This window comes from Anastrepha obliqua, chromosome 2 (genome assembly GCF_027943255.1).
Source record: "Anastrepha obliqua isolate idAnaObli1 chromosome 2, idAnaObli1_1.0, whole genome shotgun sequence".
Lineage (NCBI taxonomy): Eukaryota > Metazoa > Arthropoda > Insecta > Diptera > Tephritidae > Anastrepha > Anastrepha obliqua.
This window is the reverse complement of record NC_072893.1, coordinates 83,485,502-83,505,763: the sequence shown is the minus strand read 5'-3', so window position 1 is coordinate 83,505,763 and position 20,262 is coordinate 83,485,502. Positions and strand designations below refer to the sequence as shown.

The 20,262-nt window shown below is 36.7% G+C and overlaps 1 protein-coding gene across 1 annotated transcript; it reads right to left on the bottom strand.

Annotated features, from left to right (window-relative positions):
• Positions 1–558: 558 nt before the first annotated feature.
• On the bottom strand, positions 559–14,751 carry LOC129238236 (probable cytochrome P450 309a1). The gene is made up of 9 exons (XM_054873276.1): positions 14,728–14,751; positions 13,987–14,240; positions 11,185–11,323; positions 9,581–9,691; positions 9,422–9,523; positions 6,764–7,186; positions 6,563–6,686; positions 6,207–6,470; positions 559–804 (listed from the first exon to the last, which is right to left on the bottom strand). Exons 1-9 carry the CDS (start codon positions 14,749–14,751, stop codon positions 638–640), a joined length of 1,608 nt encoding a protein of 535 aa, XP_054729251.1. The 3' UTR covers positions 559–637.
• Between the last annotated feature and the right edge of the window lie 5,511 nt (positions 14,752–20,262).

Sequence of the window (20,262 nt, the reverse complement as noted above, 5' to 3'; positions counted from 1 at the left end):
TACGATAAATTTGCTTATTAATGTAGAGCTCATCGCTCAACAAAATTTGGGTCTCAACTACTGAAATTATGACGTTTCAAAGCTTGATCTCAATCAAGATCTTTGGGTAAAACCTCCCAAGTAGATAGCTTGGCCTATTGTTGAGACCGTCGCCGAATCGATTCTTACGGACTTTCGAGAAAACTCTCATACAGCCACAATATTATCTTCACTTCGGGCTTTACGTAGTCTAATCGATCGAGTGTCATCCAATAATGTTAAATTATTCTCAATTTTGCAGATGGTTTGTCGAATAGTGCGTTCGGAGAACACTTTTCACAGAACGTCGAGTTTTATACTACGATTGTACGATTTGTAGTCGATTTGTAATGTCTCAACATAAGCCTCTCCGTGATGAAATCTTAATAAATAATGAAAAAAATTATGTACCATTCATCTGCAAATCACCGTTGGAATCCATCTAGCGAAATTTGTAATTACTCGTATTACAGTTATTTTCAACCTTTCTCAAAAAAACTAAAAAAAATATAATATTAATTTCAAAATTTTATTATATTCCGAGTAGTAAATCTACTTAGTTCAGTATCCTTACAAATAATCCATTTGGTGTACGTTCCATGTTTTTCCGCACCTCCCCTCATAGCCTTTCGTACTCTAGCCAAAAATCCCCATCGACACCCACTATGAATGTCGGTGAATCAAGTCTCTTTTGCAGAATCGGGCCTTCTTTTCCGCATTTAACTCTATAAGCTTTGAATATTTCTACAATACAGCTTTTGATTTCCAGCAAAGCCAAGTGCATGCCTGAAAAAAAAATTTTTCATGTTATAATAATTGAAGAAGAGTGGAGTTTAATCAGTAAAGGAATTTAAATTTTGAAATATACTTGCACGAGTATGTTACAGATATCTCATGTATTTAAAAAAAAGATGAATTTTAATTTTTCTCAAATAATATCGATTTATTCATCAACTTCTATTTTATCTCCTTCAAAGTAGTCCCCTTTCGAATATAAAAAACTTGTGCCAGTTGTGTCCTTGAACTCTTTCAGCGATTCGGCTTTTATCTCCTCAATCGTCGCAAATCACCGTCTTTTCATATAACTTGAAGTCAATATTAAATTATGGTTCGGAAACCTAGAAATGTTCAAAATCTATTGATCATAAGACCCAAGTCCTTGTAACAGATTCAAAAATTTTGGTGGCCTGCTCGCACAGCAAACGAAGAGCTCTGGTATTCCAGATCAATGAGCAGCAATGAAATCAAGAAGCTGAAATGGCAATAGATAGAATGAGCAATGACGATGATAGATGAGATTTAGTGGGATTGTCGAGGCCCTATGCTGCACTGGGAGAAGAGAAAAGCAGTAGCAGATGAAGTACTGGGTTGGGGAATATTATATTTTGTTTTATTTTACAACGATTCGTTTGCTGTTTGGCAAAGGGTAAGTACTCATTCGATAGAACTCTTTCTGATCAACAAAACTATATTAATTGTATTTTTGAGTTATTTAATTTTTCGTTAGTTTTGAGGCTTAGAAATGGAGTACCCAGGAGGCAAAAATGAACGTTTTCGATACCTGGCCTTCTTTACTTTTCGTCCAGATCTCAAAGCTGCCGAAGAGGTTGGGGACATTTGCGACGTGTATGGAGAAGATGTCATAGGCGAGTCTTCAGGACGGAAATGGTTTATATGTATATATATATAATTGGTGCGTCTACCCGTTTTGGGTAGGTTTGGGTACAGTTTCAATCCGTCGCCAAACGGTAGCTATTTTTTTATGAGAAGCTTTTCATGGCAGAAATACACTCGGATATTTCCCATTGCCTGCCGAGGGGCGACCGCTACTAGAAAAAACTTTTTCTTCATTTTGGTATTTAAACCGAGATTCGTACCTACGTTCTCATTGAATTCTGAATGGTAGTGAATGGGCATACAAATTTAATTTCCGAATTGTAGTGAATTGGCATTCAATGGGATTTACCGAACAAGTGCCTCAAGTTCAAGCCTTGAGCTCAACGAAAAAAACAAATTGCTTCTCAACATCTCGCCTGCAATCGAGCAACGCGCTGTCGTAAACAGCGATTTTGGTATCGAATCGTCACGGCATATGAGAAATGGTGCCTATATAGTAATACAAAGAAAGGAGTGGGTGGCTTCAGGAGATAAGCCAAAGCCAAGAGTTAAGCCGGATCTTCATCCAAAGAATATGAAGATGATATGTGTTTGGTGGGACAGGGAGGGCATGGAGCACTGGGAAATGCTCGAAAAGAATGCCATGGTCAACAAGGAGCTCTATATTGTCCAGGCCCCATTTTGTAGAAGTCGTCAAAGCCGCAGTGCAAAAGCTCGAATAGGAAGTACTTCAGCATCCGCCGTATTTTCCGGACTTTGCACCAACCGATTACCATCTTTTCCGCTCCTTATCAAACCACATGAAGGGCATTACCTTCGATAACAAAGAGGTCCTTAAAAACTGTCTCAACAACTTCTTTGACACCAGACTAAGCGATTTTTGGCAGAACCGCATCAACAAATTGGTCGAGAGACGGAAAGAGATTGTTAATAGCAACGACGAATATATAATTGATTAACTTACTGATATAATTATTCTATTCTAAAAGTCTTCGATGAAAACGCTACGATCATATTCCCCAACTTAGTTAGATGAGGTGAGGTGTAGGCACCACACGTGGCTTCTTTTTATTTTGCACATACGCCCAGTTTGATGTGGTCTAATCTGGAAAAAGAGGATTTTAACCAGTTACAATATCCAGCTCGAAGTGGTGCTGGTGTAACGCGAGTCTTACGAGGGAACTCGGTCTATTCACAGGAGACGGTTGGTTTTTGGTATCTGATGTCTGATCAACGGTTCGCATTAGTATGTACTACTTATATATTACCAAACCTCCGAAGCGACTCGATTTCGACAATTTTCTGCTAAGGTAATTATTGCGACTTGCGGAACTACACAGGCAGCAAAGGAACTCAGTATGAAGGCAGTGTTCAGCCGACAACAAACTACACCCAAAATCTGTCATTCATCCTTATAAAAGTGGTGCTGCATTATTAATAACGATCAGCCAATGTTCTGAATGTTACGAATAAGGTGTGCTTGCCTTTGTTACCACTGTTACCGGTCAGCGATTTGAGGACTGTCTTGCGATACTGTAATTTGGTTTTCGGCTTATTTACAGTCGATATGGGGGGTTGCTGAGATAACTATATGCGTCCAGCTTGACTTCTTTTTCTAATGTTGTGAAACAAATAGATGTTGATTTCGTAGGGCGGAGTTTAAGGCTGGTGGCAGGGAAGAAACAAGAAAGATCAGCGAGGTAACTATTTACTTTCGTATACAAGCCATCAGAGCCATTACCTGCCGTCATTATTGGGCGGCCATAGGAAATTGAAACCAGGGGAAATCATTATGGTTTTTGAAGACTTTCGAAGTGTGGAAGTTAAACAGGAGTGCCCAGCAGAGACCACGCTGCCACTCAAGCAATTCGCAAACTACGGCTTGAGACCAGGGGGGTTAGGAGCTTTCAAGGTATTTCAGCCTCGATTAGCCTGAACTATTTCATTAAATTAATCCAAGTATTTTGGGCATTCGCTTTTCACGAATTTTGGTTTATTTGTAGACCTCAGTTTAATAAGAAGTAAACTGAACATATTTTCAAACAAACTTTATAATTTATGTTAATTCTTATATAATTCATATTAAATACTTTAGTATGGAGTTCTTTAAAGTAACATATCTTCGGTCCTTTTGCACATCTTGAATTTTTTGTTTGTTATTTTTTAGGATTAAATGTATTTCAAACAAATTTCTAAGAAATATACTAAATTTTTTTTGTTCAAAAATTTTGTGAAAATACCTATTTTGAGAATTTGTGAAAAATTTGTGATAGAGGTAGATTTGTTCCTTATTTTCATCATTAATAGCATAAACTCCGGACATGAAACATCAAATGATAGAACAATTTTTTTTCTAATAGCGGTCGCCCGTCGGCAGGCAATGGCAAACTTCAGAAAATTTCTGTTCCTCAACAAAACCTTCTAATTGTAGAACAACATCAATACGCACAGCTTAAATAGAAGGAGAAGCTCGGCCAAACTCCCAACAAAGGGATATATACTTTATAAGTAATAGAAAAAGCTATTCTCAGTAATCCCAGAAGATTTCTTAATGAGATCCGCATAACTTTTCAAGTTATATTCAAATGCGTCCCGCGATCCAGTGAAAAGTCACTCAAAAAGTTAGCAATATACTGTTCTAGCGATGGTTAAGCAATATTGCTATATTATAGTAGATAGGTAGGTAGGTAAGATGTCAAGAGTACCCCAGGTACGTTTCAAGTAGCACTTACGTGCCGTTTTGATACCATAATGTGGACCATTACCTGTGAAAAGATTTATTGAAGAAAAAACCGTCTACAGCCATCCAGTGCTGTCGATGTAGTGGAGGAGAGAAAAGGGATCTAGGCTGGAGAATTTCTTCAAGTCATCCTCAAAGGGCACGCTAAGGAATCTCTAGCGCCTAGCCGCTAGAGGTGGACATTTGCAGAGAAAGTGTTCCACAGTCTCTTTCTCTGCAGGATCCCCACAGCTTCTGTAATAGGGGTTGTATGGAATTCCAAACTTCTCCGCATTAGTACCGTAATGAGTTTGGAAATTGAACGGCGGGGGATTCCCATCACCTTAAGCTTTGTGTTTCTATCATATTGAGGGCATAGTGTTTTCGAAATAGTACACGATGAGACAGACCTCCATCTGTCTTGCGCTTTTCTTAGAAAGAAAATGTGTAGTTTCCCTTTAACAACGGTCCGATGTCTGAGAAGGAGACAGCTGAAATCAGTTCTGTCGACCCCTTCCTGGCAAGCTCATCGGCAATTTAATTTCCCTCTATATTCCTGTGCTAATATGTCCTACAGAAAGTTGTCCCCAAAGGCCAATTTCCTTGAACCTAATAGCACTCTGAGCAACAATGGATTTAACCTGCAGATCCACAGGAAGTAAGTGCAGAATAACGTTGAGCGCAGCAGTGGGACATGTTTTGGACCACACATGCAGTTCTCTGCACTCTCTCTAGTTTAGTGGTGTTTTAGCCCTCCTGTAGAGCTGCCCACCAAACTAGGCAACCGTATGTCAAAATTGACAGAATCACTAAGTTGTACATCCCAAGTACGACACGTGGCTTGAGACCCCATTTTTTGCCGAACATAGATTTACAGGCGTAGAAGGCTATATTGGCCTTCTTAGCACAGTTTTCGATGTGCAGCTTCCAGTGGAGCTTGGGGTCAAGTATTACACCAATATACTTGGCTTCCGATGAGAGACTAAGACTCTGGTTGTGTAGTCTTGGAAGCTTAAAAGGTGGAGGCTTGTATTTTCTGGTGAATAGCATCAACTCGGTTTTGTCAGAGTTGACTCTGAGACCACAACTGGCAGCCCATCTACTGAGTGTAGCCAGTGCACCTTCCAAAATTTCAGCCATTACTGATGAGAAGGGACCTGAGACCATTAGGACCAAGTCATCGGTATATGCTACCACCCTATCCCCACCCCTGTTTAAGCGGGTTAAGGCTTCATCCATAGCTACTAGCCAAAGGAGAGGCGAGAGAACACCGCCCTGCGATGTACCCCTATGTACGAACCTAGTGATTCTAGCCCCTCCTGCCACACCATTTATTTCCCTACCACCAAGCAGGGACCTAATCCAGAGATAGATAGATAGGTCTCTCTACCACTAGCCTATTTAGAGCAGTGACAATTGACTCAGCCGTAATATTATTAAAGGCGCCCTCTATATATATAATACATATAAAGGTCGCCAAAGTAAATTGTTTTCCCTCCAGATATTTCTCTACGGTCCCTACTACCTCATGTGAGGTTGACTCGGTAGATTTCCATTTCAGGTAAGCGTGTTGGGCTGGAGAAATTCTGGTTTCAAAGTGCTCTTGGATGTCATAGTCGATCATCGATCGAACACCTTGAAAATAAAGGAGGTATAGGTCTGAAGTCCTTGGCCAGGACATGGCCCCTCCTTCCTGCCTTAGGAATGAAGACTACCTTGGTTTTCTTCCAGCTTGCAGGAACGTGGTTTAGCGAGATACACGCCAAAAAGATCTTTTGAAAAACGGGTTTTAGTCATCTGAAGCATTACTGGCATAATACTATAATAATATTTTCTTGAGTCCAATACTTACCCACGCATATGCGCGGCCCGCTTCCGAACGGTTGGAATATACCCTTTTTCATTAAATCCCAAGGTGTCTCATTATTGAAGCGATCAGGATTAAATTCGTAAGGCTTTGGAAAGTAATCAGGATCATGATGATAACTAAAAATTGGTACACTGACTACTTGACCCACGCGAATAGGTATTATATGTCCATTACCCACTTCTAGTTCAGTAGGTTCGGTGCAAATGCGAGCATAAATAGAAACTACGGTGAGCAACCGAATGGTTTCTAAATCGAAAATATGCAAAGAAAAAATTTAAAAAAAATTTAAAATTAATAATAATAAATGTAGAAAGAAAAATTGTTACGGGAACTCTTACCATTAACGCACTGATCCAAATATGATAGACCACACAATTTTTGATAGCTCACAAAACCATCCTCTTCAAGATTCGCTAATATTTCCTCACGCAACTTCTCTTGATACTCGGGATGGTGCGCCAACTTTTAATAGAAACAATTATTAAAATTAAAATTTTATAATTTTTGAGATTTTTCAAACAGTCTTCACTGAAACTCACATAAAAAATCGTATGGGAGATCACACTCGCCGATGTTTCGAAGCCATCTAACATTGTCGTCAACATATGTCCAACCACATCATCGTGTGATAAATTTTTCTTTTCTTGCATCTCTCGCATGTAGTTGAGAAAATCTACTCTATTCTGGCTATTCACATCATTTTGCCGAAATCTAAGAGCATCTTTAGTTACTTCCGAAAAAAATTGATTGGTTTCTATAGAGAACAAGCGAGGTTGGGCAAAACGACGCAACCAAGGCAGTGGCAGCAATTTAAAATAGCGATCTAGTGACTGTAAAATGCTTGACAACCACTGGTGTCCCATTTGCAGGAAAATATTGGGCTCATCTGGTTGGGCGAGCGTATTCGTTTCAATTCCCCATAGAAACTCGCCTAAAATGTTGGAGGTGAAGCAAAAGCTGAGCTGTGAGGAAGAATTAAGTGACATAAAAATTAAAAGCTATATTAGCTTTATTTATATAATATATATATATTTATATTATATAAAGCTTTAGGACTATCGTATTTATTTAAATTTCGTATTAATTATAATTTTCTTAAGTGCACCCAGTCACATTCTTTTTGTTTTTTGAAACCATTTATTTATTGCAATCTGTTTTTTAGCATTCAGCAGAACTTATACTTAAAATTAAGACATTATATAATAGTTATTAGACATGCATGGAAAGCACCCAATGGTGCAACCATTTCTAGATTTTTACTTATTAGCATAATACTCGTAAGTCCGTTATTGACTTTGTCTTCAGTCTGTTAAAGGAGATCAGATTGAGAGTTATCTCTTAAATTAAAAGGTTTGGGTCCGTAGGTCCATAGGTTGGTTTTATTATGGCTATGTAGAGTGAGGTCCTGCTTTTGAGAGAAACATCGGAACTTCGATTAAGTAACCAGTATAGATTTCGGAGTTTGATTCCAAGTGACAATCTTTCTCCAATCTTTTAGCTATTGAGTTAAATTATTAAGTCCTTTTTGGAGTTTACGTGAAATCTTCTGGGGGTTAGAGTCAATCGTGAGAACAGCGGTGTCATCTGCAAACCTTCCTCAGTGACTGGTAAATCGTGGGTGTAGAACAAGTATAGGATTGGGCCCATTATACTCTCCTGGGGTACACCAGCTAAACTTTCACAGAGCTCAGAGTGTTATTCGTTTTGTTTATTTTACATAGCAATCCGTCATGCCAATGCGGTCAAAGGCTTGGGATATGTCGAAAAATGAGCTATCTTCTGCACAAAAGCTTTGTGAATACTATTTACATATGTGTGTCTGTGCAGCTGTTCGATAGTACCGTGTGTCTTCCTGAAGCCGAGTTGGTGATTTTGGACATTTTTGGGATAATTTTTATTTGTGCGACTTTCCCTTTGGGGAGGAACAAAGTCAGTTAATATGATAGCATTGTGTATGTACGTTAGAAAATAGATTCCTTCATCTGGTAGTTATTTAAATACTTCTCCTGTGCTGAGATCATATCCAGGGGCTTTCTTTGTTTTAAGCTTCTTTAGTTCCGCTTTTACTTTTTTATTGGAACATTTCGTTTTGCGCGGGTTCATTTGGTGAATGAGCTTTAGGGTGTTTCTGACTTAATGAGCAGTGGTTAGCGAAGGTCATTCATTCGCTCCACTCATTTGTTCATAAAGTTCTTCATGAATTGGAAACATTAAGCAGCGATGCAGAATCTGTTGCAAAACACAAAAAACACGAAGAACGTTTTGACACTATCCGATCTGTGAAATTTATACACCATGTGTAAGCGATCATTTACCCTGAGGGTCCTTGCGAGGACATTGAGAGCCCTTGTGTGGAAGCTTAATGTTTTTGAGGGCCTTATTCATCGAGATGTTCATGAAGATCTCCGATATAAGACCTAAGTTATACGTAGAAGACAGTTTATATCGGAGAAAAAACGAAAATATTTGAACAAAATTAAACACTCTGAAGCGCCAGAGATGTTTTAGTTTTTTTCTGGCGAAACCAAAAGACCAACCGCATAGTCATCTATATTTCAATCCTACAGAGGTTCCTGCCATCATGCACATGATGTTTACACGTTCTGCTGCATATATCGAGGTTCTAGGAGCAGTAGTGAAACCCTGAATTGATAGTGTACGGTTGACAGACCAGCAAGACTCTGCTCATCCACAAAAAGCGATGATGACACAAGATTGGATGGCTGAAAATTTCCCTATAACACCGAACTTATGGCCGCCTACAACCCCAGACCTTTGCCCTCTAGATTATTTTGTAGAAAAGATTATAAATTATTTGCTTGCAAGGACATAACAGAAAGTAAATTTGGGCCCACAAACCACGTTTATTTAAACATTTTAAGCTTTGAAATTACTTGAAAAAGATATATCTAGTTTTAGGGATTCATTTCATCAGAATTGTTATTTCACTGAAAAGATAAATGTCTTATTTTGTCTCTCTACTTAGCTTCTGTCTAAATACCAAACTGAGTTTCGAAATATTCGGAACAAAAAATTTTAGATCTAATTGGAGGCCGGATAAAGCAAAATTAAATAGTTGTAAACCAACAGCTCACATGTCATACAAATAAAGTGGGAAAGAATTAGTTTCGTCTATCAGTTCCGAAAGGAATAACCATTGATGATGAAGCCCTACTCGGTCTTAGCTTAACACTTACATTCTTAGTTTCAATGATGGCATTACCCTCTCTAGTTCTTTCCTCAAGACATTTGGCCAGTTTATTGGCGCAGCACTTCCAAATTGGATAAGCCAGACTGAGCTGGAAATAAGGCATGAAATAATTATTTTTCTGACATTTCTATGAGAATTAAATTACCTTATTTTGCGTTATCCCTCCATTCACTTCTGACCTTTTCGATTTCCACGATTCATCGCTGATTAAGAAAGGATTACAGGCAGCTAGTTTATCTTTCTTTTTATCGTAAATCTATTTAAAGTGTAAGAAAATAAATCAGGCGTTTTACACATACGTATACATATAACTTCCCATAGAAATATCTATAGAACCAGCTATCTAAGTAAGCATATATTTTAGACAACTGTAATTAAAAAGTTAGCTGAAATTGCTCATAATTTTTAAAATCACAATTTATTCTTCTATTTTAGAACCTTGAAAATACTAAGTCCCCCATATACATACAATACTGCGTTTAGCACCAAAGGAAATTTCACTTCAGGCACAAACACCTCCGCCTTCCTCTGCACCTCTGCATTGGCCAAGATGAGGGTTCCAGTGCTTCCCCACCCTCCCTACAGCCCAGACCTGTCCCCTCCGGACTTCTTCTTGTTCCCACGCCTGAAAAGAAAGCTGAAGGGGGGGGCGTTCCAAAAATCGAGGCGATCCAAAAAATTGTGACAGTCGAATTGAACGCGATTCCGGCGGATGAGTTTAAAAAATGTTTAATGCAGTGGAAGGACCGCTACCAGCGGTGTATTGACACTCAAGGGTCCTATTTTGAAGAATATTAGTTGTATAAGCCAAAAGGTTTAATAAAACTGCTTAAAAAAAATAAGGCTCATTACTTTTCAATCAAACCCTGGATAGTGTAAGAAATAGTGCTCAACACTCAACACCTGTGGCAGAAGTCATTGGAAGGATATCACGTTGTTGTGATGATATCAACTAATGTACTATTGGAGATTGATCGGAAGGTCTGTCGAGATTGATGAGATACCTAATTTTCTTCTCATTCATTCTAGGACCGATCTGTCTCGCTACCTCGGAAATGGGATCCAGCTATTGTTGACCTGCGTGAGGTAGACCGAGCTTGTTTGAAGGATGCCGACATACTGAGAAAATTTGTCTGACTTGAGATCAGCTCCTCTTCTAGCCATCCTGGAATGCCTCTGTGTCTGTATCTACCAGACCACGTTCGTGGTGCACTGCTTACCCAGCTCATGTAGAATAGTTCTACATTCAATTGCACCTTTGATTGAGGTATTATTACATTATTATTTAATGGTAGCTTGACTGTCAGAGTAGAAAGTGATGGGTTGTGACACCTCTGACGAGTTTTTCACCCTCAAAGCAGCTTCTTTTACAGCCGTTAGCTTAGCTTGAAATACATTGCAGTAGTCTGGTATCCGTGGATTTAGTTCAATTGCAGCATTTCCGCGTGAATGCTGCTATCGACCGTATTATTTAACCTTGAGCTAGCAGTGAAGGTGCCCACTGGCCCTGGATTAAGGTCCTTAACATTATCGCATTCTAATCTTTCTTGGATTTTTATAGCGAGCTTATTTTCAAGGTAGATTTGTACAGCTGAAATCTTTCCAGAGGAAAAGATTAACCATTAACTGAGACCCATAAGAGCTTAGTGTTAACAGCGTTTCATAATTTAATTTTTTAATTAGCTTTTTTGATGGCGAAAGACATAGCGCAAGGTGTTCAAAGAAAAAGGATTGGAAATATTTGCTTACCCAATTTGCTGCTAAATTGCCTCGGAATTTTCCAAAATTTGTCACCATAATTTCCTGCGCCAATTTTGGGTCCAGTATTAAAATTTGTGGATTGCGAGAGAGGAAGACGCCAATAGCGCGGTGAGTCTTTTTATATTTACTGAAAATTTAAATACATATATTAAACTACACATATCAAAACACATGCGAAGAATAGATAAGACAAAAAATACATGGAACGAAAACGAAATAGGGAAAATTTGCGGTTTTGAAATCTTCATTAGGGAGTCACAGTATACAAGTGGATATGTGGTTACTACATATCTCAAGTGGAAAGTAAGATATTTGAATTTTAGCCGTGCAGAAATTAGGAGTAACTAAGTCTAAGTGCTCCAAACAGTTCTCACAATAGGAGCTTTAAAGATAGTTTTCCTTCTTATCGTGCTTATCTAAGACCCTACTAATACACATTACCAAATTACCAGTGAAATACTTCAGGTGTAATGCGTTTGGTTTCCATAAAATAAAAAATATCCTTAATAATGAGTTCACATCCTCTTTCTTACTTCTACTGCAGCATTTTCGAAAGGGCTCACCCAGTTTTTTAGGATTCTTGCTTATTAAGCAGTACATAATTAATACTTTGGGAAGTACTTAGGTGAAGTTATCCACTTCACTCCTCTATTTTTAGGGAGTACGCATCTACGGTCCATTGTGCCTCTAAAGTTTTCTCAGCCGTTGTCCACAAGCGACATGCGTGTTACCATTCGCGGTTTTCCAGGAAGAGTTTGTTTGGTCGTACCCTGTCTTGAAGATTATTTGCTCCACATATTTGCTTTATGTCGCTATCGCCAGAGACTCAAGTGAGGTGTAGTCTGTTGGTCGTCTTTTGCAGGAATCGGTCATAGTCCAGCATAAGTATGAAATTGACAATGACAGAGCCCTGGAGATCCACTCTTATATGCAATGTAAATGTGAATTGCAATGCGAAAGGAATTCAACTATTTTGTATAGCATTATCGCTTTTAAAAATACATATAAATACGGTTTTAAAGAAACTTGTCAATATTTTGTTCGAATCCAAGCAACGCAGTGCAGTACAGAGTAGACCAGTTGAGTTCTATTTGCCGCCTGACAGCTTCCAATTATGAAGAGATCCCTTCCCAAAGGCTTAGCTCCAAACTGTTTCACAATATCTTGATTAGGGATGAGCCTCGCAGAAGATACTAGCCGTCAAAAGCCATCCCTGTAAATGGCTACCCCGCAAGCCAAGTAATTAGTAGTTGTGGCTCCACTTTTCCATATTTGGAAACTGAAGTAGCTAGGTATGTGTACGTGTTTTTAATTAAAAAACTTGTGTTCTTGTGTGTCTGCATTCAAAAAACTTATTAAATAACGTAGCTCGAAAAAAGTTTCGAATAATTTAAAATTGTATCTTTGTCTAAAATTTTAAATATTTTACTTAAATTGGGATTTGTTGCATATCCCGCTTAATACTTTTTTTTTAGCAAATTACGATAAAAAAGAGACTCTTTTCAAATTTGGCTGAGTATTTAATCACGGCAGTGAGTTTTAACACATTTTAAATATTTAGTGAACTAGAATATTAAGTAGGTATGCTTATTAGGATGGTCCAAAACAATTTAAAAAAGTTTTCAAAATTTAAAACAAAAATATTAACATCTGTGAAGAGAGACATTTGGACATTAACACACAAAATAAAATAATATTGATTTCTAAGATTTTTATATCAAATTTACGAAAAATGCACTTCTTCCACGTAAGTCCAAATGATATTTTCAAAGCATTATTGGAGCGGGTAAATATTAAATATTATATAAATTGTGGGCATACGATCAAGGAAAACACATTTTTTTTATCTTGGCCTCGGAAGAATATACCAGCCGAAAAAAACATTTTTTTTCTTGGCCATCCTAATGTTTAAGTTTGCTTTCCGTGTCGTGATTTTGTTCTTCATTTGTTTTTTTAGAGTTATTTTACTGTATGTAATGCAAAACATTTTTCGTTTAAAATAATATGGTTTTGTAGCTGTTGTTTTTTTTTTGTGCTTAGAAAAAATCCATATTTTGCCTACTGTGCATTCTCGAGATTTGCCACTTAATTTCGTTAAAAGGTTGATGAGAAATTAGTAACTTCTTTAATGGCGGCCTTGGCTGTAGTGACAATTTGCGTAGTAAAAACCATATAAATCGTTAAACACCGAATTAATCAAAATCGAAACAACATTTAATTAACATTTATTAATTTTTTCGCATTTAGGGGTCAAGATTATTCAATTAAAGAAAATTATATACTCGGTTGTGATTGAATTTAATTGTGTGTGAATTAAAGAACCACCACTAACCGTACATATCTCAATTGCACGAAATTTTTTTATATGGAGAAAATAGGCAACATCGTGATGGGAAAAAATCATCAAAAATCAACGAGAAGGTTGAGCCAATTCAAAGCTACACTTTCTTGGACTTCAATTACATACTCCATTATTTTTGTTTTTAATTCTGATTAAAAATGTTTAAATTTCTACGAAAATTTTTGCTTTATTTTAATAAATCCTACACATAGTTCGAAACTTGAACGATCTTTGTTGTAAAATAAGCTATATTTTTATGAAAAAAAAATTATTAAAAAATAAATAAATAAATTGTTTAAGTTTGTCGATTTGCTACAGAGTATATAACATATTTGTCAAGCCGAAATAAAATGACCTGCTGTTCTCACCAAACTGGCCACTGCTGACATTTGAAACACTTGCAACAGTTTGAGAATAGTCTCCTTTATTTATGAGTACTTCACACTTACTTGTAAATATCATCGACATCATAGAATAGCGGCCGTTTGCCGGTGATAGCGCTGGGAATATTCCCGAAAAATATATTTGGCTTTGGGCCATCTAATCCAATCTCTTTGAATGCACCATGATGCCTGGTCAAATATTTGTAAACTAACAGAATGATACCTCCGAGCAAGGTTACAGTGATCAGAAGCGTTTCCATTTCTCTACTGATCGCTCGTAAACTTTTGCTCGAAAACGAAATTTTGTTATCAGCGTAGAACTGTTATCAGCAGAAACTAATTCTGGATTTACTTTATAGAATGCTAACATACGAGGTGTGATTACAAATAACGAGACTGATGCTGTGAAATATGATGGTTTAATTTCATATACACATACTTATTTATTATCATATTCAATACACACCTGACCTCCAATAAAAAAAAACAGCTTACGAAATGTCTATTCTTTTGAACAGTGATAGAAGTCTTCTTCAATCGACTATTTCAGAACTCGTAACGCTGTCTCTTTCACAGCTTCATATTGTGTCTTTTATCCGTTGAAAACAGAAAACAAAGAGAGGTTACACAGCGCAAAATCCGATCCATGACACTGAGATGATTTAATTGGCTAGAGTTTGGCTTGACAGACAGCATTGCTTTGATGGATCTTCACTTGTCTTTTCAAGATGCAGAAGCTAAAACGTAAAGCTAGTAGTTTGAGCTTCAGGAACTCACTGAAGATGAAGACAGATTGAATCAAATTACCAATTCTTCGATACTTTCGAGCATATTCTGAGGGCCCTCGGGAAGAGACTGAGTTCTCCATATACACGTGCGTGAGATACACAGTCATAATCGTATAACTCAGACAATAAATTGTACGTTTCGGTAGTGGTTTTTCTAAACTTGAAGTAAAATTTTCCAACATTATCTTGCTCTATGGCTGCACTTAATATAATATTTTTCAGGTGAAAAAGAGGAACTCTACTGAGAACAAATCTATGTTTAACTGATTTCTTTATATAAGCTAGAAGTAATATAGTACATCCGAAACGGATGCCTTCAACCCAAACAGCTGTCAATCGCTGACATTTGACGCTCGCGGACTGCTTCCATAGCAGCGACAGATTAGTTATTTAATAGTTCCACCTCGTAATAAGGCCAAATGGACCAATTACTTAATACATAGTTATTAGCTACAATTAATAATAGAAATAGATTTGACTTTGTTCGTGAATATTGTGATTTTTGAAATTGTTAGTGTATATATTGATGTGGTTCCATAGGTAGAATATGGTTTTACTGTATTAATGGTAAGTAGTGGCCTTCTGCTTTGTTGTTTTTTTTTTTTTGTTTTTTTTTTTTTTGTTTTTTGGTAATGACACCCTTTTCTAATATTTATAAATAAATATTTTTAACAAATGCCATTGCCACTGTTTTTTGTTTTGCTAAGAAATCAATCAGCATCATCCGTAAATATGAGGCACCTTCGATTCGCCGAGCGTTAGTGAGTAGCGAATAGAAGATGAACCATAAATACATTAATAAATATATTAAATACATAAAAATTACATTAGTTTCGTGGCACTTAATGAGTATTAGTAGGACCGCGTTAATACAGAGCATCTTTTGCTGATTCACCTCGTTATTTTTATTCTCGCCCTCTGTCAATGCCTATTATATTCTCGTTCTTCTGAATGTTGTTGTTGGATATAAACTAAAAATCAACAATGGGAAGGTGTGCGAACACGACCGGCAACACTAAATGAAAATTTCCCAAGTTGACGCAAGGCGACCGCCGTAGCCGAATGGGTTGGTGCGTGACTACCATTTGGAATTCACAGAGAGAACGTAGGTTCGAATCTCGGTGAAACACCAAAATGAAGAACAAGTTTTTTCTACTAGCGGTCGACCCTCGGCAGGCAATGGCAAACCTCCGAGTGTATTTCTGCCATGAAAAAGTTCCTCATAAAAAAATATCTGCCGTTCGGAGTGGGCTTGAAACTGTAGGTCCCTCCATTTGTGGAACAACATCAAGGCACACACCACAAATAGGAGGAGGAGCTCGGCCAAACACCCAAAAGGGTGTATGAGTTATACTACTTGTATGACTTATAACCCTACTCGCTAGCGTCGAATCTTGCCCGATAACTTTGTTGTTGCTTTCAGATGGAAATCGGAATGGTTATGGGGTTATGGTATGTCATCTCTAATATAACCTCACATTGATTTACAATTTAAAAATGTTGAACACCTACTGAAATTGAGTTTCGTTGTTATTCCCTCTGGGAACAGATGCCATCGACACGCCAAATGTTGTTCAGCCTTTTTGTTTCTATTACCGTAAATTGGATTATTTTTATGCGATTTAAAGTTGTGGGGATTATATTTCATCCAAAGATTTCTTGAACAAACATACATATAGGCGTATAGACCATCTCCAAAAACCGTGGAATCTTCAAAGCTCACACCATTTGTGCCACTGAATACAAGCAAAAGAACCACTCAAACATCGGCACTATCAGATGAAATAATTACTTTGGCACATGAAATTGGCGGAGATGGTTTTGCTACCTTCAGCCATGATGATAAAGATGAACTACTTGAGGATGAAGCCTTAAGGGGCAATCATATTATTGATCTAACTTTAGATGTCGTCCTAGGTCTAGAAGGAAGAAAAACCTAACGAGGAGGAAGAAAAACAAACTCCCCTCAATGTAAAATTAATCCGAGAAGGTCTTCAACTTTGCAGTAAATTAGAAAATCATTTTTTTATTAGTGAACCCAATTCGGAACGAGTCTTTGAATTACAACATAAGCTGCAGAACTATATGTCTGGATATCGTGAGCAACATAAAAAATTAGGAGAATCATAATCGCAATGTTCAATTACTGATTACATTGCCAGAAAGGAAAGACCTACACTGAATGATTATAAAGTTTGTGAAAATCTATCGCTTTTACCGCAAATATCTATATATATAATAAAATAATAATATAATATAAATAATAATAAAATAAAATGTAATATAATATAGTTTGGTTTTGTGGGTCCATTGTGGTACCACCTTTTCGGGCATTAGTGTCCCGCTCTAATTCCAGATATGGTAAAGCCATTTTATTCCGCTGACAAGCGATGAAATACTAGGATAGTTGCAGATTTTATCAAACATCCAAAGGATAATCTTTGGCCAATATTCCTACTATCTTATTTTTTAATTTTTTTCATCGTAAGATCCAAGAAACCAACAAAATGTATATAAATGGTGTTTTTGCGCCACTGCTATTAGCTTGCATGAATTCATCATGTGTTGTCAACCAACGTTCTGTCAATAGCCATTTGGGCTACCAAAGTCACTAGTATTAGAGAGTACTAGAGACAATAGAAGTTGCAGTGATCTGCAAAAACATCGTTTCAATTATTTTGTCAAGTAAGTAATAGCGACCGCCGTACCCGAATGAGTTGGTGCGTGACTACCATTTGGAAGTGCTTAGATTCGAACCTCGTGCACGAAGCATCATTTGATAGAAAAAGTTGTTTCTACTAGCGGTCGCTCCTTGGCAGATAATGGCAAACCTCCGAGCGTATTTCTGCCATGAAAAAACTCCTCCATAAAACTGTAAGCCCCTCAATTTGTGGAAAACATCATGACGCACCAAAAGGGGGTTAAGTGCAAGTTATATACACATTTAAGTAGTTATGATATCTAAAATCTGATCCGGTAGACTTTACGATATTATTTGGATTATTATTATACTATATAAAACTCGTATATCACTTCAAAAGTTGTGATACATTTTTATTGTTGGAGTAGTGTAAGTGGAAAAATTAAGATCCCGAAAATCCCGAAACTGATATTTTATTTACACTGACTACATACTTTACTTCTTATTCATCTGCTAATCGCTTTAAACCTGGAAAATTGTTGTCCGGCGCTTATCAGTGTTTTGAAGGTAAACATAAATAGAAGCGAAGAATTATCGCAGTAGCTAGCAAGGGGAGTTCATTAAATCTAGTTGCTCGAAAAGCGAACGTAAAATTAAGTACAGTAATAAATAAATTATAGTTGCACATACATATGTACACATGTATGTATAGTAATATATTTTATTTTGCAATTGTACAGTCCGGTAATTATAATTATGAAAGAGAATATCTCCTAGACCAAAGACAGTATTAGTCCAGAAGCTCTGAATTCCCACGACAGTCGGTTCTACGTTACCGGAACGCCCCGTATTTATATCAGGCTGGGACTGCCACTCCAGCAGCATTACCCGTACATTTATGGCAGTGCTTATGCTACTACAACAACAACAACATGTTATTTTTTTTCTTTTTTAGGTGGATTAATGTTTTAAGATTTTGAGCCAAAGTGCGAATAGTTTATCGAAAATATTGCGAACAGAACGTTTTCAAATATAATTTCTGTGCTGAGATATCCAGAATATAATTTAACAAGGAATATTTTAGTTGTACATTTTAATCTTCTATCTCCTACCTCGCGGATATTTGTCACTCTTTCTCACAACAGGTATAATGCAAGTTCATTAAATTAATTTAATCAGGTAGTTAAAAGGTTAAATTCGTACACCAACATTTTAAGCAGACAATTTTTAATGTTCACACATTTGCTACAGATACATAGCAAACACACGCAACTATGAGTATTAGGGAGGGTCGATTTGTATGGAACAGAGTTTTTTGACTAACTATAACGCATAGGTTGAAATAAACATGTATTAGAAGTAATTTTTCCGAATAAAGTAGGTCGCAGATTATTTTGAGCGAGTAGTTCTTTTTCGGCTACGGCAAAATGACAGGAATGTCATCTATAGTATTATTTTAAAACATGGCGCTTATTCTGACTAAACTACAATATGTACAGATATGAAATATATATCAAAAGAAAAGTTTTGATGAGCATATTTCCGGAAAATTATAAAAATTAAAATTGGTTAATTTGTTCATGAAATATTTGCATGTAAAGCTATCAAAATTTTCATATTGATAACAACGATGTCTATGCAAAGCGGGATGGCACAGAAATATATGCATATATATGAGTACGTTTGCTTTGTTTAGCCCTCTTTCTAATGAGCACAGCATTGTATACATTTGGATTCTCAATAATTGTTTTGTTTTGTTCTCTTTACTAATAAATATGTATTCATGAACATAGTCCCAACGGGTGCTGCGAATTTTATTCAAAATTTTGTTGTGATGGCAAAAATTGGTATGAATTGACAATTTGACAAATTTGTCAATTCACTTAAAACAACGGTAACAGTGTAAATTAGAAAGAGTTTTGGACAGACGCAAAATAGACTTTATTTTAAGAAAAAAGTACATCCATATTTAATTTTAAAATATGCCTAGAGGACGACCAAGAAGAGTTCGTAGAAGAGTTCCTACTTTAAGTGGAGGAATAGAGCAGGTAAGTAAGTGATAAATGTTTGTAGAAGCATCCTCTTTTGTTTTCGTTCATATATGGTATAATTGAACTACAATATATAAACGTATGTATGTACTTAAAAATTTTTTGTGCGTTTGATCCTTTTTGCAAAACTCAAAATTTTAAATAGTTTTAAAAAATGAGGAGAGAGAGGCAAATTATTTATTTATTTGATACTATTTCAAAGGTAAACTGTGTTTGGGCTATTCTCAGACAAATTTTATAGTAATAGACGATGCCCAATGCCATTTGAAAGAACACTATTACCCATGAAATCAACGAACTTTTTGACACAGATATACATTTTTAAGTGTTTTTTTTTCTTTGTATTGTATTCTATGTGTGTACATGTATATTTTTATGTATGCAGCCATTATCAAATCATATATGAATATGAACTTTGAAAATTTTTTTTACCGTTCTTCTTAAAATTTTTTAAAACGTAAAGATCTGTGAAAACAAAATTTTTACTTTTGCAAATCCAAGAAATTTTACGAATGGCAAACAAAAAAATTTATAATTGTGTTGGTGAAAGGCACACGACTTATCATAAAACAAATGCATCCGAATTGTTTGCATGCGGAAGTATTATGCGGAGAGGCTCAGGGAGGGCGATTTCTATTGCCTCGTATAAATTTGCAGCCGAGCGAAACCACACTTCCTTTTACGTTGAAGCGCCGCCAATTTCCCATTATAATAGACTTCGCCATAACAATAAATAAGGCCCAGGGGCAAACATTATCAAGGGTGGGGCTTCATTTAAAGGAAGATTGCTTTGCTCACGGCCAATGGGGCGGAACTGAACTGTCAAATTGACAGTGTGAGTTACAATGTGTCAATATTTCTT

Coding starts and splice junctions, on each gene's coding strand:
- LOC129238236 (XM_054873276.1), bottom strand. CDS start 14,751: ATGCTCGAAAGTATCGAAGAATTG. Junction 14,241..14,727: donor TCGAAAGTATCGAAGAATTG/GTAATTTGATTC, acceptor TGCTGATAACAG/TTCTACGCTGATAACAAAAT. Junction 9,692..11,184: donor GCAATTTAGCAGCAAATTGG/GTAAGCAAATAT, acceptor CACTTTAAATAG/ATTTACGATAAAAAGAAAGA.